The following is a 27,220-nucleotide window of genomic DNA, read 5'->3' as shown; positions in this document are numbered from 1 at the left end:
AGCAAGCCCCTAAGGGAAAGCCTGTCCACTTCAGGCAAAGATGGGGCCAACCTGAGCTCCTGTACGAGACAGTTTCAAAGTGTGTGTGCAGTGACAGGGAACACTCTCTTCTGTATCCACACCAGATGTATTTGTGAAGTTAGTTATTTAAGGCTTACAGCTATCTTGCAAAGTAGTTTAAACTGATGGATAGTGGTCACTCGTTGACATTCATGGCTGAATAGCCATTCTTAATTTAACATTAGACATCACCTCACACTGACATATATCTTAGAAGCAGTAATAACTCAGAAATATTCACATATTGGCTGAAACCATATTGCCCAGCTGGTTGTTGTGGGTTTTTTGGGCTCTTTGGCCGTGTTCTGAAGGTTGCTCTTCCTAACGTTTTGCAAGTCTGTGAACAGCATCTTCAGTGGACAGGAGTCAGAACTCCTATCCTCTGAAGATGCCGGCCACAGAGACTGTCGAAACATTAGAAAAAACAACCTTCAGAACATGGCCAAAGAGCCCGAAAAACCCACAACAACAATCTGATCCTGGCTGTGAAAGCCTTCGAGAACCTATTGCTTAGTTTAATAATATTCCTGTCCCTCCATGATATAGGAGTTGAGATAGTGTTTCAGGATGCTGTAAAATATTTTGAAGTAGTCATTTATTGTATGCATTATATGTTATTGTGTAACATCTGCCTGTCTTCTCACTCATGGTGGTGGGCACAAACCAAATAATCATCAGCATTGCTTCTTTGTGATAGCAGGCAAAACTCTCTGGAAATTCAAAGAAGTGCTGCCCTACTAGAGGTAAGGGGTGAAGATATTTAAGTAGAGAGTGGAGCAAAGTGCTGGATAGCTCAGTGATTTAGGTCTCGGGCTGCAAGTTTGGGAGTTCGATTCCCCACTGTGCCTCCCTGTCAGGGGCTGGACTTGATGATCCATAGGGTCCCTTCCAGCTCTGCAGTTCTAAAATGATGGTGAAAATAGAATGGATTTTGTCATAGTGTTTTTCATTGCTTAGGATCTTTGGTCACTGCTGTCACAGAGAGACAAAAGACATAACATTACCAGGTGTATCCCCCATTGTGTTAGAAAAGATAAAACAAAGGAAAGCTTAGGGAGATAAATGAATGCTTACATGGGATTTATAATAGTGATAATCTCTTCCAGAACAATGGACTGCAACTGCATTGAATTGTTTTTGCAGTGTAATTGACATAAAGTGATCTTTATGTCAATTAGACTGCTGCAGGTGTTACTGAAAAAAAATGAAGGTGTTTTCATTGAATGTGCCACCTGGGAAACTTAATTTAAACCAGATTATGGAGCCCTGTAAATATGTATAACTGCAAAATGCATTTATGTGACATTTGTCTAAAAGGAGATATTTAAAATTAACAAGTGTTAATGTTTTAAATAAATAATTAAATGACAACTGACTTATTAGAAGGAGTAAAATTGATTCTTGCTTATAAAAACATTGTGGTGATAATTTTACCTCTGCATTAATACTTTATCATGAAGGGATACAGATATAGTAAGTTGAAAAGTACACTCATATACTTGTTTGCACAGAAGTAGGTTTCACTATATTCAGTGGATATGACTCAAGGAAAACTGTCAATGTTGCTGCACTCCCAAAACAATAGTGCAATCATGCACATTGCTGCTTCATAGTAATGATTGGAGAGCTGTTGTTTTTTAGAATATCAAAGTGCCTTGTGGCTCCTTAAAGATTTTCAAAGTTTTATTTAGAATCTGCAAATGTAGAAGCCTGAAGTAAATAATAAAAGTGATCAATCCTTAAAGTGTCACAGGACTTTTTATTGTTTTTGCTGCAACATACTAACCTGGCTAGCTTCTTGGAATTGTTAGACACATCTTCTCTCTGTTGCTTTTGCCACTTTTTCTTAAAAAGTAAGAAACTTTGTGAGCAGCAAAAAACTGCATCTGGAAGAGTTAACTTTCTAGAGGGCAAAGGAAAGCTTTATATTGGAAATGGGGGTTCTTTCTGTCTGGAACTGCATAACATGCAAACAAACAGTTTAGGATAGTTAGGGAAACACATGGCTTACTCTCTAATGTCCCAATGATAGAAACTCCTGAAAAGAGGTTACAGTGGGTACAGGGCTAAGCTTAGTAGGAGAGAACACTTAGCATAAAGTGAAATATCAAACATGAAGAAACAGCGAAGTGGCCAAAAATATTACTTTAATACATGGTGCACAACTTTAAAGCATTTAAAGGATTTTGTGCATCTATTATTATAATCATTGGCAAAGTATTTTGAAATGTGTCTGTATTGTATGCATATTTCTCATGTAAGAGTTGAGGTAACCTTAAGGTAACCTTGTGATTCTATGGCAGAGGTTAGATTTGAATTGAGATCTTTCTGATTCACATATCAGTCTCAGCTGTTATAACACACCACCTCTTACTTAGTCTATGTTTGGTACTCTGAGTCGTGCTCCTGCTCTACTTCTGGGTCAGTGCATCAAAATCAAGATTGGGTGTCTTGCAAAGGTACACTCTAGCATGCTAATTGCACTTTGGCAACTCATTCCATAGAAATAGGATGCCAGATCCATTAGAAAGACACTAGGCATTCAGAAAACATGCAACACATTATCTCACGCACATAATTGACAGGGATGCCTATTAGCACAACACTTGGTCATCTGCAAAGGCTCTACAAGCTTTTCATCTGATTAGCAAGTTAGCATCAATAGGTAGAATGCCCATATAGCAGTACAAAGCAAAAACAAACCAGAAAAACAAAATGAACCAAACTCTGGCAAGTTGTAGCTTTGTGCAAATGTATAGTGCTATACTTGCACAGATATAAATACACCCAAGCTGTAAATTTATAAAATTCAACAGTCATTAGAACAAAATCTATAATATTTATGTGTATGTGCTTTTAAAAGGTCTTTATTTTATAATTAGAATAAGTTGTGCCACGTAATTACATTTTGAATTATAATCCCCATACTCTGCTTAGTCAATGTACTTTTGCACAAGTGGATAGCAATACTGTAGTTTGGGAATGGAACAGATTCAAATACTGCTGGCATTAGGAAAATGATGTACAAAAAGCAGGATTTCAGTTATTGTTTATAAAGCTTCCTATTAATTCTACAAAATAAAACATCAGGATTCTGCAAAAACATTTAACTGGTGGATGAAATTGAATATAACCATGATTTTATTGTTTCATTTAATAGCTTAGTAGGCACTTCTGCATTGTATGATGTGCTCATTGGAATATTGATGTCAAAATAGTATGGTACTGCTACTTTAAATCTACTGCTGTCCTTTCTTCTTCCATGTACTCCAAAGGAAAAAAATCAGGCTGGCGTTTTTTTCATTCTGGGTACCATTATTAATTAGATATGGCTATCATACCAGAACAGGAGCGAGGAAGAAAGTGTCTCTATTTCTTCTCTATTTTGTGTGTGCATGTTTTCTGGAATAAAGTACATGTTAGTTTTTAGATTAGTTGAAGGTGGGTAATGATTTGGTTATAAGTCAGAATTTAATTATGTGCCATACTCTAGGGACTCTAGAATGGGACTGGAAAATATATTGTTGATTAACCAAGCAGTTGCCTCAGTGGGAAATGATAATATAAGGGCAGATGCTTCATTTACAGTCACAGACTAATCCTGGTTAGCTAGCCATATGCAAGCCTTTAATTGACCTCACTTCTGAATTATGTATCTCTACCAAAAAAAAAAAAATCCTTTTTCTGAGTGTGGAATTACCCTGCCCCCACCTAGTCCTTTGAGAGCAGAAGACTGCATTCAGTGTTCAATGAGTAGCAGTCAGGAAGAATCTTAACTAACTTCCATGCAAAATTGTGATAATTTTTTAAAATTTATTTTGACGTTATGGTTTGGGAATAGGCATGAAAGTGAACTTTAAACAGGGAAATACACTTGTTACACCAAAAAAAGAAATCATGATTATTCATAATTGACAGGAACTTGAGGATAGAACAATCCCTTCTCCTTAGCCCTGGCAGAGTTTTATCCAAATCAGGAACCACTATGCAGGTAAGCCCCCTTCATGGATTGCTGCCTTGTCATGGCGAAGGGGCTTGAGTAATTCAGAGAAGCTATGGGCTATGCCGTGCAGGGACACCCAAGATGGACAGGTCATAGTGGAGAGTTCTGATTAAATGTGATCCACCTGGAGCAGGAACTGGCAAGCCACTCCAGTATCTTTCCCAAGAAAAGTCCATGGACAGAAACAAAAGGCTAAAAGATACCATGCTGGAAGATGAGCCCCTCAGGTCGGAAAGCATCCAGCATGCTATTGAGGAAGAGGTGAGGACAAGGACAGAGCTAATGAAGTGGTAGGGCCAAAGCCGAAAGGACGCTCAGCTGTGGACGTGCCTGGAAGTGAAAGGAAAGTCCAATGCTGCAAAGAAAAATACGGCATAGGAACCTGGAATGTAAGATCTATGAACCTTGGTGAGCTGGATGTGGTCAAACAGGAGATGGCAAAAATAAACATTGACATCTTGGGCATCAGTGAACTAAAATGGACAGGAATGGGTGAATTCAATTCAGACGATTACCATATCTACTATTGTGGGCAAGAATCCCGTAGAAGAAATGGAATAGCCCTCATAGTCAACAGAAGAGTGGGGAAAGCTGTACTGGGCTACAATCTCAAAAATGATAGAATAATTTCAGTACGAATCCAAGGCAGACCTTTCAACATCAGAGCAATCCAAGTTTATGCACCAACCACCAAGGCTGAAGAGGCTGAAAATGACCAATTCTATGAAGACTTACAACACCTTTTAAAACTGACACCAAAGAAAGATGTTCTTCTCATCATAGGGGACTGGAATGGTAAAGTAGGGAGTCAAGAGATAAAAAGAACAACAGGTAAGTTTAGCCTTGGAGTTCAAAACGAAGCAGGGCAAAGGCTAATAGAATTTTGTCAAGAGAACAAGATGGTCATCACAAACACTCTTTTCCAACAACACAAAAGGTGACTCTACACATAGATATCACCAGATGGGCAATACCAAAATCAGATTGATTATATTCTCTGCAGCCAAAGATGGAGAAGCTCTATACCACTGGTTCTTAACCTTGGGTTACTCAGGAGTTTTGGACTGCAACTCCCAGAAGCCTTCACCACCAACTGTGCTGGCTGGGGTTTCTGGGAGTTGCAGTTCAAAAACATCCAAGTAACAAAGGTTAAGAACCACTGTTCTATACAGTCAGCAAAAACAAGACCTGGAGCTGATTGTGGCTCTGATCATCAGCTTCTTATAGCAAAATTCAAGCTTAAACTGAAGAAAGTAGGAAAAACCACTGGGCTAGTCAGGTATAATCTAAACCAAATCCCTTATGAATACACAGTGCAAATGAAGAGCAGATTTAAGGAACTCGATTTAATGGACAGAGAGCCTGAAGAACTATGGATGGAGGCTCGTAACATTGTACAAAAGGCAGGAACAAAAACCATCCCAAAGAAAAGGAAATGCAAGAAAGCAAAGTGGCTGTCCAATGAGACCTTACAAATAGCAGAGAAGAGTAGGGAAACAAAATGCAAGGGAGATAAAGAAAGTTACAGAAAATTGCATGCGGACTTCCAAAGAACAGCAAGGAGAGACAAGAGCGTCTTCTTATATGAACAATGCAAAGAAATAGAGGAAAATAATAGAAAGGGAAAAACCAGAGATCTGTTCAAGAAAATTGGAGATATTAAAGGAACATTTTGTGCAAAGATGGACATGATAAAGGACAAAAATGGCAAGGACCTAACAGAAGCAGAAGACATCAAGAAGAGGTGGCAATAATACACAGAGGAATTATACAGTACTAGGAAGATCTGGATGTCCTGGGCAACCCAGATAATGTGGTTGCTGACCTTGAGGAAGACATCCTGGAGAGTGAAGTCAAGTGGGCCTTAGAACGTTTGTCTAACAACAAGGCCAGTGGAGGTGATGACATCCCAGTGGCACTATTAAAAATCTTAATAGATGACACTATTAAGGTGCTACACTCAATATGCCAGCAAGTTTGGAAAACTCAGCAGTGGCCAGAGGATTGGAAAAGATCAGTCTACATCCCAATCTCAAAGATGGGCAGTGACAAAGAATGCTCCAACTACTGTACAGTTGCACTCATTTCACATGCTAGCAGGGGCACGCTCAAAATCCTTCAAGGTAGGCTTCAGCAGTATGTGGACCTAAAAGTCCCAGAAGTACAAGCTGGATTTTGAAGGGGCAGAGGAACTAGAGACCAAATTGCTCACATGCGGTGGATTATGGAGAAGGCCAATGAGTTCCAGAAAAACATCTACTTCTGCTTCATTGACTACGCAAAAGCCTTTGACTGTGTCGACCACAGCAAACTATGGCAAGTCCGTAAAGAAATGGGAGTGCATGACCACCTTATCTATATCCTGAGAATTCTATATGTGGGACAGGAAGCAACAATTAGAACTGGATATGGAACAACTGATTGGTTCAAAATTAGAAAAGCAATACGACAAGGGTGTATATTGTCCCCCGGCTTATTTAGCTTATATGCAGAATACATGATGTGAAACGCCGGACTGGATGAACCCCAAGCCAGAATTAAGATTGGTGGAAGACATATCAACAGTCTCTGATATGCAGATGATACCACCCTGATGGCAGAAAGTGAGTAGGAGGGTGAAAGTGGAGAGTGCAAAAAATGTTCTAAAGTTCAACATCAAAAAAACTAAGATCATGGCCACTGGTCCCATCACCTCCTGGCAAATAGAAGGGGAAGATATGGAGGCAGTGACAGATTTTACCTTCTTGGGCTCCATGATCACTGCAGATGGTGACAGCAGCCCCGAAATTAAAAGACGCCTGCTTCTTGGGAGGAAAGTGATGATAAACCTAGACAGCATCTTTAAAAGCAGAGACATCACCTTGCCGACAAAGGTCCGTATAGTCAAAGCTTGTCAAGGATAATTTCACACTGTGGCAGAAGAAGGTCTATGGTAATCAGCAGCCATACTTTATAGGTGTGCAAAATGCTGAGTCATGCAGCCTAGGATGGTGCAATGTCCACACTGATTGGCTGTACTCAAATGTTTCTACAGCAGTGGTCCCCAACCTTTTTAGCCCTGCAGAGTGGCTGGAGAAGGCAGGGCACCCTCCTCCGCTCATGCGCTTGGGCGATGGCATGTGTGCGCACTTGTGCGCATGTATGAAGGGTGGTGTAGTGCTTGTGGGGGGCACGCGTGCTTGTGCGCCTACGTAAAAGGCAGTGCTGTTCTCGTGCAGGCATGTGCACACTTGTGCGTATGCGCAAAGGACGATGTAGCTCTCATGCAGGCGTGTGCACTCTTCTGTGCATCTGTAATGAGCAGCGCTCATGTGGGCGCTCGCACGCAGGCGCAAACAGGTTGTGCTGGGGTGAGTGCATACAGGGGGCCGGGCGGGAGGTCTGTCTCCGCTGCATGGTCCGGCTCAGGCCATGAACCGGCACTGAGCCACGGACCTGGGGTTGGGGACCTCTGTTCTACAGCATTTTGTTTCACCATCTGTGCTACATCAGACTGTTCAGCTGAAGGAGATGATTGGACTCTTTTACAAACTTTGACTCATCAATTTACCACAGAGCTAATCTAGGCGTGTCAATAATACTTAACTCTGTGATCCTGTGCATAACTTTTTGAGTTTCCCTGTGAGATCAGTATGTCTTTAAAAAAAAACTAAACAGGGTTATTAATAATAGCACTACAGAACTGGCAAGACACTTGGAGATTATGTAGTCCATCCCCTATTTCATAGCTGAAAATCCTGTAAGGGAATCTTCTGCTGTTCCCAGCAGAGGCTACTCTCATCAAATACTGTAGCTGTTCAGACTTTGCTTGAAGACCTCCAGTGAAGGACTTCTTTCCCAACTTTATGAGTAATTGGCTCTGCTGTCATGCTTCAGTTGTCAGTAAACTCTTAGATAACATCTTATTTTAAAGACAAAGGTGAGGTAAGAATATTTTAAATAAATAAATGCTTTGCAGAAATCATCATGTCTGTAACATTACCACAGTCCACACTATGTTAGTCACCCACTCAGAAGAAAATATTAATCTGGCAGGATTTATTATTGGGAGATCTATTCTGTCTTCTACTACTCACAGCATTATTATCAAGGTGCCTACAAACCGACTCCTTTATAACCTGTTCAAGTATCTTCCTTGATTTTGAAGTCAAACTGCACTTTTCCCTTTTAAAGAATGTAAGAACAATTAACCTGTCAGTTGTCTTATCTGACCTTACCTTTGTAGGATTACAGACTGAATTCATAAGAGTACATCAGCAAGTACCTCTAGTACCTAAAGTGAAATACAAATACTGCAATTTGTCATGTATTAATAATCTTATTAATAATCTTATTTAATTTTAATCCTTAAAATATTTTATAAAAACAGTCCGTCAAAAATGTCTTCTTTTTTTCCAGGAGCTTCCATTGCCTTTGTTGAATACCTCTGCCAATGAAATGGATGAACAAGCAAGAGCTGCCAAAAACTGTAAGCATGATTCTCAGGAGTCCATGACAATAGCCTGGCGTTACCAGAACATCCCAAAATTTGAGGTATGTGCTGTCATATATAATGTTGAATTGTGGATATTTATTTAACAGTATTACTGGTTGAGTAAGTATAACTAAGTATAACACTAAGCAACAATTCTAAAAAATATAGAAGTATAATCAACCCCTGTGTTTGCTGTCTAATGTTACTGCAAGGGTCAGAGAATGTTCATATCTTCATCACATGTTGATTGTCCACTGTAAGTGACTTCCTATACATTTTCTGGTTTTGGAAGAAATGCCAGAAGAGACCATTTAAAGGAAGAATTAAAAACTTCAAAAAACTTCTGAACATCGCCTTATTTTCTACTGATTCACCACATATAGCCTCCCTTTGCATTAATGTATCCGCCTATATAGGTTTAGGGATACTGATTTTCCATGTTGATATGCACTGCTGTCTTAAGCAGGTCATACTGTTATCTGCAATAAGAATTATAAATATTAAATATACGTGCTTCAGACTTTGACCTCTTAGTTCCACACATTTCCAAGAATTGTCTTTTTTTGTTTATATCAGGTTGTATTCTAAATTTATCTGAGCATAGACATCTTGTTGTGTGTTAAATGAATGGCATGTGGGATATCCTTCTATTGGAAACACTGAATTGAATCAGGCTGTTGACTTGCTTATCCATGTGCGTAATATGTAAAGTAAGCACTTGAGATTATATCAGCTTCACTGTCATTATAAACTAATTGTTATGAAGGAACATGTAAAAAACCAAGTCCAGTGGCTAGTTCTACAGAGTTTACAGATAGTATTTTTTTAGTTATATTTCTCCCAAGGCTAGCAATTTTATTGCCTGAAATAACAGTATGGTCAAATCTGTAAAATAAAATGGAATATTTTGGTGTACTCAGTCCTACACATTTGTTGTTATGTAGTCTGATGTATATGTCGTCTACTGCCTGGTAGGTTTGGCTTTATATTAAAGAATATAATTGGAATATGTCAAACTGATTTTACAGGGCTTGGCATGTTTGGTTTTCATGAAATTTCACAGACATGGCTATGAATCTGTATAACACAGAAGATTTATGTATGATGACATGTCAAATCAAATACCCTCCAGGCTGACCATGCAAGCTCATCAATTTTATTAACATGAAACTTGATGTATCATACTGAACCATCATAACGTATAATTTATACTTACATAGAAATCATTGTGTTCATAAGTGGAAAATCGGGGAACTTACTGATACTACATCCTGTTGGAAACTGTCATATTTTTGTGAAGTAGCATGAAATTTCCCAGTTTGATCGAATAGTATGCCATACAGTATTCATCTGTTAAGGTATAGAAGTATTTGGTGAAAATTGATCTAACATGCAATCTAATTGAAGATGGTTGTTGTCGAGCAACAGCTTTGTTTACTACACTGAGGTTAGTGGTGGGAAATGCAAATAACTGCAAGTGAAAATCCTCTGTGTATTATCATTGTAGATACTTAGCCTCCTGGCAAAATTGCTTATTGTGGGCAGTTGCTGTAAGTCATATCCCCTGACAGGTGCACATAAAATCCCAGTATTTGTCACATTCCTTTTTCTAGAGGAACAGAAAACAACTATAAGTTTGTTGCTTGTTTTTCTGACACTTGTCATCAGTTCTGCCCGGTAGTCCCTTCTTCTCTCCTTGTTGAGCAGCACTGGGATCAAGGCTGCACTCTGGTGTTTTTTTTTTAAAATATACCCTTGTGGTAGCAACTCAAACCCCAAGTGTCAGAGGAAGAATTCAATTAGGCATAAGGGCTGCCACTGTCTGAAAAGGACGACTGTCATGCCAACATATACATATATGCATGGAAGCACCATCTTTACTCAAGTCTCTCTTTACCTCTATATGTTCCTGCTCTCTTTGCCCTTACTCCCACCTTTATTTATTTGTTTGTTTGTTTGTTTGTTTGTTTGAGATAACATCTTCGCTTTGAAGGCTGATGTCAGCACCTGTCATGATGGCAAATTGCTAGCATTCACCAGACTAATACCAGAGCCCTTTTGATTGTATTTATTGACTGAAATCCTGTTTGCTTGTTGTGCATGTAGAAGGAAAACAGCATAACATTGTGTTTCTTCTATCAGGCAATTAAAAGGTCACTTCTGGATTCTTGGGAGTACACAAACACTACTGGCTTGGAACATGTTTAAGAATCCTAACATGGATTTTTTAATTATGCACGTGGAAGTTAAACCTCCACATGCATAACAAAGCAGCAGGATTTAAATAGTTAGATTATTCTTTTACATTTTGGAGTGTGGCTCTGAGAGGAGAAACTTTGACTGAAAGAGCTGCAGCTGCCATTTTAATTTTCTCAGAAAGCCTTCAGGCAACAGCACAGGGTCAAGGGGCATTTTGGAAACAATATGCTAGCTACTGTAAGAACTTCACCCATATTTCAAAAAAAAAAAAAACCGCTAGGCTCTCCACTACTAGTAGTCAGCCCAGCTGTCTATGACAACATCACCATCTCCTCTGATTCCAGGTAAGATGAGGGAGAGCCCCATAGAAATGCTAGGAGTGCGAAATGCTACTTTCCCAGGATCTCCCTTATGAATAAAAATGGTTAGTAAGAGCAAAATATTCCAATGACATATTTTTTTAAAAAATCAAGAACTAAAAACAGTGAGGTCTGCAGCTATACTGGCTTCAATTGTTAGGGACGGAATTTTAGGACTCACAGACTAAGAAGTCACCTAGAATCCCCCAGACAGATTTTTGGAATTGGGAAAGAAGAAAGAAGGCATAGAAAGAAGAGAAATGCCCTCTCAGTTGCACTGCTTACTTTCACTGCTCACTCCTCCATGAGAGGGTAGTTTATTGAAGCTCCTCCTATAGAATCTAATGGGTACCAAGACTAGCCTTCCCAGCAATGGAGCAATGCAATAATTCTCAGAAAGCATTGTGAGTGAAAGAATGTTCCCTTCTTCCAAGCCAAGCTGGGAAATACCCCCTTTTGTCTTCTTCTTTCCCAATCACAGAAAAGTTAGGTGATTCCTAGGGCTGGGAGTACTGAAATTACAAAAATGCCATCCCAGTCGGTTTTAGCTTCAGGGCTAGTGTAGGTGACTGGTCAAAACTGGGAATAGAGCAGCTTTGGATACTCCCCAGTCTGTCCACAATATGTTCCATTGGTGGCTACTCTGCATGCTTTTCTCCTCTGCTTTCTGTATCAGCAAAGGAGAAACAGTGTGCCATTTTCCTTCAGCCATCAACGTTAGAGAGTAAGACTAGTATTCTTATTCATTTTTTTGCATAGTACTAAAAATTATTGGCTGGAATCCTTTTGCCAGGGGTTGTGATATATATGGCTGATTACATCTTCAGCGAATGTGAATGTTCAAAAATTTAAAAAATCTTATCCTCCTTGAATGTCCTGAAGCTCCTTTGAGATCTTTTCATCTTGGAAAAGCCATTTATATATCGCCCAGAGTGGCCTTGGCTGCCAGATGGGCAGTATATAAATCAAATCAATAAATAAATAATTGGGGGTTGTGGGAATGGGGGAGGTCTACTTTCTCATAATTGCTGGCAGTAGGGTGATTCAGTGGCAGAAATTTTGGAAGTTACAGACCCCACTGTCTTGCAGCCCCAAAATCTTCTCTATGATGAAAGTGATTCCAAGGAAACCTTGGGAATTGAGGAGGAAAAGGATAGGAAATTCCTAATTTCTGAAAAATCACCACAGCTAATGACACCATCAGCCTTACAGGGCATACCTTGTGCAACAGAATTTCAGCCCTTGGATCACTCATAGCTCATATACCTAATTCATAGCTAAACATTTCATTGTGACCATTTTGGAAACACTTTGTTTATCTTTAATTACCTAAGAACTGACTGGAAAATTCTGAGCAAATACAAGGTTTAAGGGAGGATATATTTTGTTTTAAAAAATTACATTTTCAAATTAATTTTTTTGCTGTGCATTCAATAAATGGAAAATGAAAAAAAAATAGCTTCAAAAATACAGGTTAATGGCTGAAATCCTATTCTACTATGGCATAACTTTTGGAGGCAAATTGCCTGAAGTTTATAAGTCTCCATAAAAGTTATCTGTTGAATATTGAGGTGCACTTAGTATGCATCAGATAATGTCTGCAGGGATTTCTTAAGTTGAGGTAATTCACCCCCAAAAGTTATGCTTTATTCACTACAGTGCCACAGGATTTCAGCAATTGTGTCCAAGCTAATAAGAGATGTTTCATTTTTCTTATTAAAGTATTATTTCAATATTCATCATTATATTTGCCACACATATTTGCCACACAAACACCCATGTTTGATTTCTGAGTAATGAGATGACCTTGGTAGTTGTGCATGTTAAAGGAGGATTAACAATTAATTTATATTTCTTGATTTGCATCCAGTCCCTTGATTTGCTGCTTGTTCTGCATGTTATTGTTCCTAACTTGGTATTTAGTAAAAATGAAGTCCAGCTTGCTAAAAATTATATCTTGGGATGGGGTGGGAAGTGAATACAGTTACTGAGAAAAGTGAAATCCATAGAAATTTATTTCCTACCTGCTGCCTTGGAACTTTTAAATATACAGTACTGTATACGTAGGCTCTCTGGTAGTAGTTTAATAAAGCATACAGTATTGTCATAGCTATTGTGTTTTAGCCGCACATTCCAAGCATAATGGAAAGTTTTAAAGCTGTTTTAAACTTTTTATTTAACTAACGGAAATGCAAACCAAACCCCTCTCTATTTCTTAGTTTATCGCAAGCAGGTGTAGTATGTATAGTTTTCACTTATCTCTTTCTCTCATGTACTGCCCACTTTTAATGAATCAGCTGCTTGCATTCTGAGGGCAATACATAAACTGTCACAGCATGAAATCAATTTTCTGCCTTGATTCCTTCTAAATATGAGAATTTCTAGCACATTAGTATTGCAATTAGAAGCATTAAGAGCAGACAGTTGCAAAAGGCATACTCTGCTCCATGACAATTTCAATTTTTTCCTTTTGCAGGGTAGCTCATAGGAACCCCAGGAAGGGACAGACATGAAGCCATATTATATTAATAAATTTATAATTTCATAGTTAAGAGAAATGTATTTTCCTCCCCTTTTGCTTTGCCTCTGTGGTCATGCTGCTGCTAAGACAGATTATTCATGCTTACTTGATTCAGGTGGGCTTTTTGCAAGCTTCCCCACTAGGCCTGGGAATGTGGTACATTGGGGTCTATTCATAGGCTTCTGATGTAGCTAGGCTTTTATTGCCTGGTGTTTTATTGCTGCCAAATCCTAGTCTCCACCCAGTTTGTAGGCACTGTGCTCATTCTTTAGAATCAAGAAAGGTTATCACCTATCTTAATCCATGCAACTGTGTGGATTAGGGACACCAATGTTCCCCAGGCGTCTCAAAGAGGATCCTGGAAACTTCTTGTTTCTTCTGTTTTGCTGTCTTTACTAAACTCTCTTGGGCCTCAGCAAGGATTTGCATCTGAAATAGGCAACCTGGAGCTTTTCTCAATGAAGACATCAGATCAAAGTTCAGTTAGTCAAGGCCTTTCTAAAACATTGAGGAGGCTTGGACTTACACAATAAAAAGATGAGCTCTGGCAGAGATTGCAGTGAAAACATTCTGATCTGTAATCCGGATAAAGGATAGATTATAGGCCAAAGAACAGCACTTGTTTAAATTGCTTTGAGAACCCCAAAACTAAATAACTTGGAAGTTCTGGATTTATTTTTAAACAATGAACTTATTTGATTTGATGGTAACATTTTCTGTATTATTATATCATGTAAAATATTTTTGTATGTAATAATTTACAATAAAATGAAAGCTCAGATCATAATTTTGAAGCAATTGCCAAGCATCTTGTGCTTTATAGTATAACATGAAGTAAATATATTTGAACATGATCATTACATTTTTTGGAATTATTTTTATCACTAATAAATGTCATTGTGTTTTTAATGTAGCTTAAAGCTTTACATGAAAAATTGTTTGCTTCTTTTAAAAAAAGAATTCCTTATTAAAGAAGGTGATTATTTTATATTTTATTTTTGCCACATAAAAATAAGAACAAAATGTTTGGTGCAGACAGACCTCTAATTAAAGATAAAGATTAAAGATAAACATAAAAACATAAAAACAAAAAAACATAAAAATAGCTGATATTTAGCAAAGTAGTTCTTTGTATACAAATGGATATCCACAAGCCTGGCCAGTTTTCTACAAAATGGAGCAGGGAAGTATAAAATTAAGACATTTGCCAGAACGAGGCATTTGAATAGTGGTGAGCAATATTTACCTAATTTATTTTCCTGTAACTCTTTAGTAAACAGAGCTGTATTTATTTCTAATGCATATATAATATTTGAATTAGTGTCTTAGTATAATATCAATGGTGCTTCTCAGTGCAATTGTGTTGCCATTTATTCAAAGTAAGTTCTCCTGAGTTTCATGGAAATTACTGCAAGGTAAATGTGGGTAGATTGCAGCAATTTGTTCCTCCTTTTTATTTCATTGAATTTGGAATAAGTACAATTTACATCAGAAGATCCTTAATGGATCTGCATGTGTTTAGATAGCAGTCTTATTTATAGTATATTTTAAAAGGGGAGAAAAATAAGAGAAAAATATTATATGGAAGATATTGGAAAGTTAATTTAAAATTGAAATTCATTAACAGTACAATTAAAAAAACCCAGTCTTGTTCAGTTTTCAGCAACCAGGGGAGCCTTTGCCTAGCTTAAGTTTGTATTTATACTGTGCCTGGTTACATTATAAATGTAATATTATTTACTTTTATATACTGTACCAGAAACATAGGGCTACTTTGTGACTATCACATTAAAAATAATCCGTATTAGTTCATGCTGTTACCTGTGAGGTTTTTAATAGCAAAACTAACTATAGACTCCTCTACCCTTCTGTGGTTACAGTTGCCACATATTGGTTCGGGAAGCACCTGTGTGTGGACCAGATGATGATTGGCATGTGAAATAAATAAAGAGGACTCTCCATCTTATAGTCACAATGAATAGACGAATACTGATTTAGTCTTTCTGTTCCATTCAGAGCAAAATAATTATTTATTTATTTGGACATAAATTTGTCTACCTTTTCTTAAACATTTTGACTGAAATCCTGTTGCTTAGCGTAGCAAGTTGCAACTACAGTACTCCCACTGAATTCATGGTGATCTGGTGAGTCAAGTTCTTTGTAAGTTCCACTGATTCAAATGGGTCTACTAAACAGGATTTCAGTCTTTGTTTAACATGCAATGTAAAAGAAAATTCCCATGTTCAAAGCATTCTGGAACAGAGATGTTTAATATTGCTGTAGCTTAGATGTGGGCAACATGCTGTGTTCCAGATGTTCTTGAACGGCAACTTCTGTGATGCCTGGAAGTTGCAGTCTTTTCTCTTCAAATAAAAGTGGGTGATATCATCATAATGTCCAGAACAGCTTGGTAGAAACTGGAAACTTCTTATCCTTTTCAATATTCCCAAAGCACGTTTGCATCAGTTTGCAGGCAGTCTGTATAGGCATCCTTCAGTCTGGAGAGACTATGGTAATGTGCTCTGAATAGAGGTCTTGGAGCAGCGTCTGGTGTGGCTGAGAAGGCCAATTCGAGAGTGACAATCCCTTCCACACTAAAGACAAATACAACCTGTCCCCTGTACAGCTTGCTGATTTTGCTGGTTTTGGGACTGCCTCTCTGCCTTGGCCTGCTGAACAATTTTGAAGAGACATTTGCAGGCAGAGTTAGAACACTTAAAAATAAAATCAGTAGGGCAACAATACCTGCCATAATTCTATGTCTTGCATTGTACTTTGACTTCCTGCTTCCATATGCACACTCGCAGCAGCATGGAAGCTGCTTCCATGTTGTGTGAATTCACCAGGAAGAAAGCATGATTTAAGTACAGTGGTGCCTCGCATAGCGAACGCTTCGCTATGCGATGAAACCGCACAACGATGGGTCCTGGGCCATCGCTGGAGCGTTCGCTCAGCGATGGCCCCTATGGGCTTTTTTCGCTATGCGATGATCGCACGGACGCGATCAAAGCATAGCGAACAGCTGATCGCCGGTTCCAAAATGGCCACCGCTAAAACAAAATGGCGACCGCTGTTTTGCCTCGCTAACGAGGCATCCAAAATGGCCACCGCAATGGAGAAAACTCGCAGAACGGTGAGTTTTAAGTCCATAGGAACATATTAAATCAGTTTTAATACGTTCCTATGGGCTTTTTTGTTTCACTTAACGATGGGTTCGCTGAGCGAGGGTTAATCCGGAACGGATTAACCTCGCTAAACGAGGCACCACTGTAAATAGATAGCTGGGCCCAGTGTGCTAGGCTTTCTGCACCTGCTCAGCACTCTTGTAGACTTGCCTGCATTGTTGCTTAATTGTCATATGCACACATGAATAATATCCAATGGCTTAGGTTTGTACCATGAAGAAGCTTCCATGCTGTGATGTATATGTATATTTATGTAAAAGGATGTAAAAGGAGGAGCAAAAGAGGCATAATTTCATTAAAAGTCATTACTTCACTAGAATTAGTGTGTAAAGGGTTTCTAAAACCTGTTTGAAAATTAGCTATTGACATTTTGAAGTTCGATGTATTATTTTAATAAAGATAATTTGTTTTCATTGACCTTTAATTCAGTCAGCATGTTTTCATACTGTTGCAGACACCCATTTCAAAATGTGGACATTACTTCGATTTGTCAAGAACAATAACTCCAGAACTGCTCCAGAATATCAAGTGGGATGGTTTTTCTCTTCTTCAAGAAATAGATTCATGGTGAGTTCGCAGTGTTCTTCATTTTGGTTAACTACACAATGAAAGGGCAGATTTATGATGATAAATTGTGCGAAATTGGTTTACTGTTCATAGTAGGTTGGCCATTATAAATACTAGTTGCCCCACCTTCTCTTCCTGCCTGTACTTCAGTGTCCTGTCCTGATTTTGACTGCATCTCTTAAGTGGAGTAATTCTATATTGGATGTTCAAGCTTCTGCTACATTCATGAGATGGCTGCTCATGGCCCTGACCTGATCCTTCTCTTGTCGCAAATATCCGTATTACTGTACTATGATTAACATTAGTTCTGAAGCCATTGGGTTGAATCAAGAGAAGCACTGGCAGATGGGTGTCAGAGGAAAATGAGTCTTCCATTCCCTTCTCAAGTATTCTCACCCACCCCAGTCTCACGCCAATGTTTGGAGAGCATTCTGAATTTGATCTGCTGTGGTGTGGGACGTTGAGGGGGGAAAGAAGAGGCTAAGTTGCTTTGCAGGTTGGATCACTATGGTGAATGGAAAAGGGAAGAGTATAGTCTTCAGCCTGATGGTTTTCCTAAATGAATGACTTACCCCTTACTCAAACAAAATACTAGTACACTTGACCCTCCTGCCTTGTCTCTCCTGTAGCTTATATTAAAAATGAGAAAGTTGATAAGAATGCTGATTAGGAAAATATTGTTGCTAGATGATGGCTATGTGGAAAGGAGGAGCTGAATATTGCAAAGAGCCTTGATATATCTCTGGGTGTTCCACACAAATGCATATTTCTTGGATCCTCTCCTGCCCAAATGTTGAGCAGAAGGTAGATTTTGCTCCCACCATAGTGCTTGCAAGTGCAGCACCTACTTTTTGTTTTCTGTAGGACTGAACATTAGCTATGTATATGAGGGAGTAAGGTGTTCATTCATGGTCACCTTCAGGTAATGAGTACTGTTCTCTTCTCTTTCCTGTTCACCATGCTTATTCACACCACTGCCTCTGCCTTGATTTAAGCCACCAAGAATCAAGGCTGCCTCCCCACTTCCCCGTCAGTTGCTTTTGAAACAGCACACCTATTGTCATTGCTAAATGATGTGATTAATTAAGCTTGATTTTAAACTCTATTTTTTAAAATTATCTATCACAAACATAAACAGTTATATAGAACTGGTTCACTATGTTTTGGATGCAAAGCTATATGTGCAACAGCTGTTCAGCAGAATCCAGTCAGATGAAGGCTTCTGGACTGTTCTATGACATGTGTCATGTATGACATCTAGATACCATATAGCCATTGTTAAACCTTGTGTTTGAAGATAAACATTCATTCTGTTTTTTCAGTATACTTCATTGCAAAAATGAGTGTGAATGGGCATCAGTGATTAGGCATCTGTGTTGACTTTTCTGGGCTGATCCTCCAGTATTTTTTGTTATTCTTCTCTTCCTTACAATATTTGCTTCTTTCCCCCCATCTTACAAGAGATAACTGTTGTTATTTCACCCACATGCTTAAACACACAAGATGTAGGTCGACAAACAGTCACAAATACAATGGGTGAACTTTAATCCATCAATTTTCTTTTAGCTCTGCATTTCTAAGATTGGTTGTTGTGGGTTTTTCGGGCTCTTTGGCCGTGTTCTGAAGGTTGTACTTCCTAACGTTTCGCCAGTCTCTGTGGCCGGCATCTTCAGAGCACAGCACTCTGGCCACAAAGACTGGCGAAACGTTAGGAAGAACAATCTTCAGAACACAACCAAAGAACCCAAAAAACCCACAACAACCATTAGATCCCGGCCGTGAAAGACTTCGCAAATACACTTCTAAGAGGATGTGGCAGAAAGTATAAATAGGCAAACAGGTGTGTTTAAAACTGGACAGGTAGTTTTCCCACAAGAGAAGTTTTAAAAGAAGAAATGACATTGGGAGAATTGCAAAAACCAATCCTAAACTTCTCACTTTCTTTGAGACTGCTTGTTTTGACCCAGAACAGTGTAAAGTATATGGACACAGAAAGAAACGAATTAACATATCATATAAGCATGGCAAACTTTTCTGTAGTGCTATTATTAATATATGCAATGTAAAAAAGATGACCAATCACAGTCAAACAGACTGAATTGAGTAAAAACACTTCACAGGTTTAGCTTCCTAGTAAAAACTTTAATAAAATAATAAAAGATCAATCTTTTGACAAGGAAATACATCCTGTCATTTTCAGGAACCCTGCAAAATTTTTGAGCCAATTCAGTCTGTTTGACTAGGATTGGTCATCTTTTTCTGTGATGCTTTAAGAAAGCAGAAACGTTTTCATATGCAATGTAGCTGCTTATATAGATTCAGGAGAGCAATGTGTACAGTCTGGAGTTCATGCAACTGTAGCTTTCACATCTCATAAGATGAGTCAGTTTTAGCAGCAGGTTACTGCTTCAGCTGTGGGAACTGCAGTACCTAAAACAGTAGAGAGACCACAATTTCTTTAATTGTGCATGATCACATACTTTGAGAGTTCTGAGTGAAAGGCTTTTTTTTTACCCACCACAAAAATATAACAAATGTTACGGTCAGCAAAGGACAAAAGGAACCCCCTCACCACTGCAGGAGTATACTGGATATCTTGCAGTTGTGGCCAAGTATATATTGGAACCACAAAATGCAGCATCCACACCAGAATCAAAGAACATGAGAGACACTGCAGACTAAAACAACCTGAAAAATCGGCAGTAGCTGAACATGCCCTAAAACAAGCTGGACATGAAATTCAATTTCAAAATACTTGAAGTACTGGACAACACCAGCAATCATTATGTTAAACTGCACAAGGAAGCCATTGAAATCCACAAACACCAGCAGAGCTTCAACAAAAAAGAAGAAAGTTTAAAACTCAACAAAGCCTGGCTCCCAGCACTGAAAAACACAGCCTGCAAAAGTTCAATGAACTCTACCCAGCTACAAGGACCAGTGATCATTGCACACAAAAGACCAGTTAACAATACCCATCAATCACAGTGACAGATAATCTCTCCCTCTTATCACAACAATACAGTACATCCACAAAAAAACACGCTGATCACCACAATCACCCATCTCCTGAAATGGGCAGAAGCTAATCCCACAGCTATACTTGACTATCCAAACAAACTGCACCAGAGCACAGACAGAGTTCTGACTCATGTCCTCTGAAGATGCTGACCACAGAGACTGACGAAACGTTAGGAAGAACAACCTTCAGAACACGGCCAAAAAGCCAGAAAAACCCACAAGAACCATCATATCCCGGCCGTGAAAGCCTTCGAGAATACAGTGCTACATTTGCTTGTGTTGTTTGCTGCTTTGAAGAGATGAACATTGAGATTAGATAGATGGCTAAAATGTACATAGTGCAAAGATTTCCTGGTAAACCTTGCTCAGACGGCTTAAAATGTCTTTTCTAATGGAGTCTACTTCCTGTTAATAGGCCTATTTGTCAAACCTTTTGATAACCTTCCCTCTGTTAAATGTCTAGAAAGTATTGATAGGAAAGTCAGATACTCTATTGTAGCTAGGAGACCCTTCTTACAAACCACTGCTACTTCAGTTGCTAGATCGTTGAAACAAAAATGAAAATGCATTATTAAACATATTAAAACACATTAGCAGAATTAAAGTGCTTAGTCACGAGTCTGTTGGAAAAAATAACAAACTTTCTCCTTACAATTTAAATATCTGTGGCCCATGCAATATCATGTCTTGATAACAGTATTATGGTTAAGATTCCTTGCATCAGTAGGTATATCACACAAGTATATATGCTTTACATGTGAAATTATATATTAAAGATGTAGGTGAGATATTTAATGTGTCTGTTTTATGTGACCTTTCATTTCTTACAGAATGATAAATAACATTTTTACATTTTGGTTAGTTACCTCTTGAATATACAGAATTGGATCCGGATTTATGCATCTGCTGTTGAGCTTCAGACCATATTTCGCGCTCTCCTCTTTCACCCACATTAAGAGGTTCTTTAATTCCTCCTCACTTTCTGCCATCAGAGTGGTATCATCTGCATATCTGAGGTTGTTGATATTTCTTCCGGCAATCTTAATTCCGGTTTGGGACTCCTCCAGTCCTGCCTTTCGCATGATGTATTCTGCATATAAGTTAAATAAGCAGGGGAACAATATACAGACTTGTCATACTCCTTTCCTAATTTTGAACCAATCACTTGTTCCATATCCAGTTCTAACTGTTGCTTCCTGTCCCACATATAGATTTCACAGGAGATAGATAAGGTGGTCATGCACTCCCATTTCTTTAAGAACTTGCCATAGTTTATTTATTTATTTATTTATTTATTTATTTATTTATTTATTTATTTATTTATTGGACTTATATACCGCCCCATAGCGCTACAAGCACTCTCCGGGCGGTTTACAATTTTAATTATACAGGCTACACATTGCCCCCCCAGCAAGCTGGGTACTCATTTTACCGACCTCGGAAGGATGGAAGGCTGAGTCAACCTTGAGCCGGCAGTTTGCTGTGGTCCACACAGTCAAAGGCTTTTGCGTAGTCAATGAAGCAGAAGTAGATGTTTTTCTGGAACTATCTGGCTTTCTCCATAATCCAGCGCATGCTAGCAATTTGGTCTCTAGTTCTTCTGCTCCTTCAAAATCCAGCTTGTACTTCTGGGGGTTCTCAGTCTACATATTGCTGAAGCCTACCCTGTAGGATTTTGAGCATAACCTTGATAGTGTGTGAAATGAGTGCAGTTGTATGGTAGAGCATTCTTTGGCACTGCCCTTTGTTTAGGATTGGAATGTAAACCGATCTTTTCCAATCCTTTCGCCACTTCTGAGTTTTCCAAATTTTCTGGGATATTGTGTGACCTTAACAGCGTCTTTTAAGATTTTAAATAGTTCATCTTCCCGTTATAATTCCTCTGTGTATTCTTGCCACCTCTTCTTGAAGTCTTCTGCTTCTATTAGGCTATACCATTTTTGTCCTTTATCATGTCCATCTTTGCACAAAAAGTTCCTTTGATATCTCCAGTTTTCTTGAACAGATCTCTGGGTTTTCCCTTTCTATTATTTTCCTCTATTTCTTTGCACTGTTAGTTTAAGAAGGCCCTCTTGTCTCTCTTTGCTATTCTTTGGAAGTCCGCATTCAATTTTCTGTATCTTTCCCTATCTCCCATGCATTTTGTTACCCTACTCTTCTCTGCATCTTTGGACAGCCAGTTTGCTTTCGTGCATTTCCTTTTTTGTGGGGATGGTTCTTGTTGCTGCCTCCTGTACAATGTTACGAGCGTCCATCCATAGTTCTTCAGGTACTCTGTCCACCAAATCTAGTTTCTATTTCCTTAAATCTGTTCTTCCACTGTGTATTCATAAGAGATTTGGTTTAGATTATACCTGACTACCCCAGTGGTTTTTCCTATTTTCTTCAGTTTAAACTTGAGTTTTACTGTAAGAAGCTGATGATCAGAGGCACAATCAGCTCCAGGTCTTGTTTTTGCTGACTGTATAGAGCTTCTCCATCTTTGGCTGCAGAGAACATGATCAATCTGATTTCGGTATTGCCCATCTGATGATGTCCATGTGTAGTGTCGCCTCTTGTGCTTTTGGAAAAGAGTTTTTGTGATGACCAGCTTGTTCTCTTGACAAAACTCTATTAGCCTTTGCCCTGCTTCATTTTGAACTCCAAGGCCAAACTTACTTGTTGTTCTTTTTATCTCTTGACTCCCTAGTTTAGCATTCCATTCCCCTATAATGAGAAGAACATCTTTCTTTGGTGTCAGTTCTAGAAGGTGTTGTAAATCTTCATAGAATTGGTCAATTTCAGCCTCTTCAGTATTGGTGGTGGGTGCATAAACCTGGATTACTGTGATGATGAAAGGTCTGCCTTGGATTCGTACTGACATCACTCTATGATTTTTGAGATTGTATCCCAATACAGCTTTCCCCACTCTTTTGTTGACTATGAGGGCTACTCCATTTCTCCTACGGGATTCTTGCCCACAATAGTAGATATGGTAATCATCTGAATTGAATTCACCCATTCCCGTCCATTTTAGTTCACTGATGCCCAGGATGTCAATGTTTATTTTTGCCATCTCCTGTTCATAGATCTTACATTCCAGGTTTCTATGCAGTATTTTTCTTTTCAGCATCGGACTTTCCTTTCAGTTCCAGGCACGTCCACAGCTGAGCATCCTTTCGGCTTTGGCCCAACCACTTCAGTAGCTCTGGAGATACTTGTACTTGTCCTCTGCTCTTCCTCAGTAGCATGTTGGACGCCTTCTGACCTGAGGGGCTCATCTTCCAGCGTCATATCTTTTAGCCTTTTGTTTCTGTCCATGGGGTTTTCTTGGCAAAGATACTGTAGTGGCTTGCCAGTTCCTGCTCCAGGTGGATCGTATTTAGTCAGAACTCCCCACTATGACCTGTCCATCTTGAGTGTCCCTGCACGGCATAGCCCATAGCTTCTCTGAATTTCTCAAGCCCCTTCACCACGACAAAGGAGCAATCCATGAAGGGGAAATGTAGTAGAAAACTGGAATATCAAGTAACTTAAATAGTGTGCAACTTTCTTTCCTATATGTATCTGTCTACCTTCTTTTGGGGCATGGATGTTTTAATCTGTCACTTAATCTTCCTGGTTGTTATTTAGGGTGAAGATTTCTATGACATGTAATTTTTTTCTCTGCAGCCTATGTTTGATTTTATGGATGGGTTTGAACATGTTTATGAGTAATCTAGTAAGAAAGGCCAGATTACTCTTAAACATGTTCAGACCTGCTTATGGGTTCAAATGTAGGTAGCATAGAAAATGTGAAATGTCCTAGAAATCCTCTCCCTTATTTTTATTTTCTAGATGTTAGCTAATTGTTCAACATGGTACAGCTTAAAAATGTGTTATTTTCATGCAGTCTTGCCCAGTTTCCCAGACCAGTCAGTTCATCCAAGAGCTCCTATATGTCACGTAACTATTTCGTTTGGCAACTTGCCAAACACCAAGTCAAGTAATCTGATCATGAAAACTATCTCAATTATTGTCAAGCCCACTCACTTCTTAAAACAGGAATTTAGCAGGAGTGTACCAATTTTGATAAGGCGATGAATTTATGCATTTATATTTATTTACATGTGTGAATTAAAATTAATTTATATAAGTTAAAACATTTTAAAAAATATTTAGGATATGTAAGTTCCAGGAACATTTCTGATGAAACTCTGTGTATACTAATGTTAAGGAATGTCTGTATGCTTTGAGAAATTTCTGGGAGCAAAAGGAACATAAACATTGTAATCTTGCCATATAGTTTATTAATAAAAATTTTTAGGTTTCACTGTATCAATGTGCTTAATGCTTTAGAGCAGTGGTCCTCAACCTTTTCAGCCCTGCGGACCAGCTGAGGAAGGCAGGGCACCCCCCTGCACTTGTGTGCATGCGCGAAATCACGTGTTTCAGTTTGTGTACATGCGCGAAGGGCGGTGCACTGCTCATGTGTGCGCTTTTGCATGCTCAAAGGGCAGCACAGCGCTTGCGCAGGCGCACGCACGCTCTCACACAGGTGCAAACAGGCTGTGGGGGGGAATGCGTGCAGGGGTAGGGAGGAGGTCTCTCTCCTTGCCCCAGTCCAGCTCAGGCCATGGACCAGCACGGACCACGGACCAGGGGTTGGGGACCTCTGCTTTAGAGTCTTACTTCAAAAGAACCTTTGCCTCTTGGCAATACACAGAAATTGAAAAGGCCAATAAAATTCAATTAGTACTCAGGCTAGTACTCAAGCCCAGAAATTTCCATTGAGCCAAAGAGATGAATCTCTTTCAGAAAGAGTAGCAATATAAGGATAAGGTGCAAATGACTGGCTAGTGGTGGCCCTGTTTTGAGACATGCTCTCTCAGTGTCTTGTCAGCGACCATTCTAATCTTATGTAAACATTAATGTGACTGAATTCATTAAAGACAACACTTGCTTGACAGTTTGTGTTGACAGTGCTTTCATTTGTAAAGCTGCATATTTTAAGGTTTATTAAATAAAATATTCTTTTCTCTCTTTTCAGTGATATGGCCTGTGGTTATACCAGATTACTTCATTCTATTCAGAAAGTCATTATCCAGCAAGGATATGATGGCTCTAATTCCCAGGTATTAATTTCTAGTTAAAAAGATGATGTGAGGGTGCCCAGAGTGGCCACTGCCTGAAACTCTCAAGAGCCATTGACAATCAGGGTCGGTTGTACAGGCCTCAATGGACTAAATGTATGTTAATCTGCCAGTAAAGATATTTTTAAGAGTAATCAAACAAGTTACTTTATAAAAAGATAATCTTCATAAATTATTTGTGTTTAGTGCAACTTGAAATCTGAGTTGGTGTTTAAAATATTTGTGGATGATTCTTTTGTTGTTTTAAAAAATCCTTGAAATACTACAGTATCTTGCATCACTCTTTGCCATTCTATCTCATGTACACTGCTTCATGTGAATAAATTTCCATCACTATAGCCTCATGAGCACATGGAAAACTGCACCCCAACATTTATACAGTATATTGAATGCTTGGATCCCTGCCTTACTTTCTGCACAACCTTCCTTCAGCCATCTGTTTAATTGCCCTTGTTAACCCTAGGAGCAAACAAATGAACAAGTCTTTTTTGTATAAACCAATATTCCTACTATTGTTTTACAACAAATAATATTTACATTGAAGAATGAGAGTACCTAAATCTAAGAAGTTTATGACATTATTTAATATGCCATTGTTTAATCACTATGATTGCTTACAACATGCAATTATGGTTTATTTCAGCAAGATCCAGGAGAACTCTAATATTTTATCTATCCACAATCAAAACAGTGGCTTAAATTCTGTTTGTGAGTTATGCAAACAATGTACCGTATTTTTCGCTCCATAAGACGCACCTTTCCATAAGATGCACCAATTTTTTAGGAGAAGAAAACAGGAAAATATAATATGTTTTCTTCGCTCCATAAGACGCACAGACTTCCTCCCCCCCCCCGTTTTGTGGGGGAAAAGTGCGTCTTATGGTGCAAAAAATACGGTAACTTTTGGAAGCAAATTGCTGCAAGTTAAGAAATCTCCATAAACATTATCTGTTGCATATTGTGTCATGTGATTCAGCATGCAACATATAAGGTTAGTGGAGATTTCTTAAATTATGGCGGTTATGTTATTTGCGTACCTGTATAGCAGGATTTCATCTGGTAATATAATATTCTTTGCAATGGAACATCTTAATACTTTTTAGATCTATAAATCTGTTTTTTTTTCTTACTTGTTTCTAAATTGTAGGATTTCTTTATCAAACAGAGTTCTCCTTGTTAATTTTGTCATCATTCTGTTTAATTTTATGGGCAAGCATGTTTTCTATTTTAGTAGTAGGAGTGCCCTTTTGGAGAAATAAATTGGTTCCTAACAGGCACCTCTGCCTTTGTTGCTATAGTAACAGGCATGTCATAACAGTTCCCCAATACAGTATGCTAAGCTGCTCTTCTAACATGATGACAAGTCCTGTGGAAGCAGGAAAAAATAAGATTGATTTGAAAACCCTGGGAGCAAACAGAAAATAACCTGCTGCAGGAGAAAAGTTTAATTCTTTCCTCCAGGCACTGGGCAAGAGATTAAAAATAGTATCCAAGTATGTCCAGTGTGGGTACACATATTTTTGCACATTTACCTACACTACCAAAAGCTCCAGGCACACAAAGCCATTTCTAAAGCATGAAGAATAGCTTGTATTGTGTTTTTTCAAAGAATATGGAACAAAACATTTCATTTCTGGTAATGCTTACTTTTTTTATTTAAAATCTTTCGCCTGTAACAATAAAAACCAAAAGCAGCAGTTGCACATTAAAACAACAGAAT

The 27,220-nt window shown here is 38.6% G+C and overlaps 1 protein-coding gene across 3 annotated transcripts in view; it reads left to right on the top strand.

The window, feature by feature from the left end:
• The window catches only part of ELP4 (elongator acetyltransferase complex subunit 4), a 226,181-nt gene that overhangs the window by 47,584 nt on the left and 151,377 nt on the right, over nt 1-27,220 (top strand). For all 3 annotated transcript variants that reach the window (XM_078384023.1, XM_020795613.3, XM_020795612.3), the window contains exons 4-6: nt 8,462-8,596; nt 17,256-17,368; nt 25,398-25,482. In XM_078384023.1, coding sequence (XP_078240149.1) covers nt 8,462-8,596; nt 17,256-17,368; nt 25,398-25,482 — 333 coding nt within the window. The remainder of the gene's footprint in view (nt 1-8,461; nt 8,597-17,255; nt 17,369-25,397; nt 25,483-27,220) is intronic.

This window comes from Pogona vitticeps, chromosome 1 (assembly GCF_051106095.1).
Source record: "Pogona vitticeps strain Pit_001003342236 chromosome 1, PviZW2.1, whole genome shotgun sequence".
Taxonomy (NCBI): Eukaryota; Metazoa; Chordata; class Lepidosauria; order Squamata; family Agamidae; genus Pogona; species Pogona vitticeps.
The sequence above is the reverse complement of the archived record's forward strand: the minus strand, read 5'-3'. Positions and strand labels throughout refer to the sequence as shown.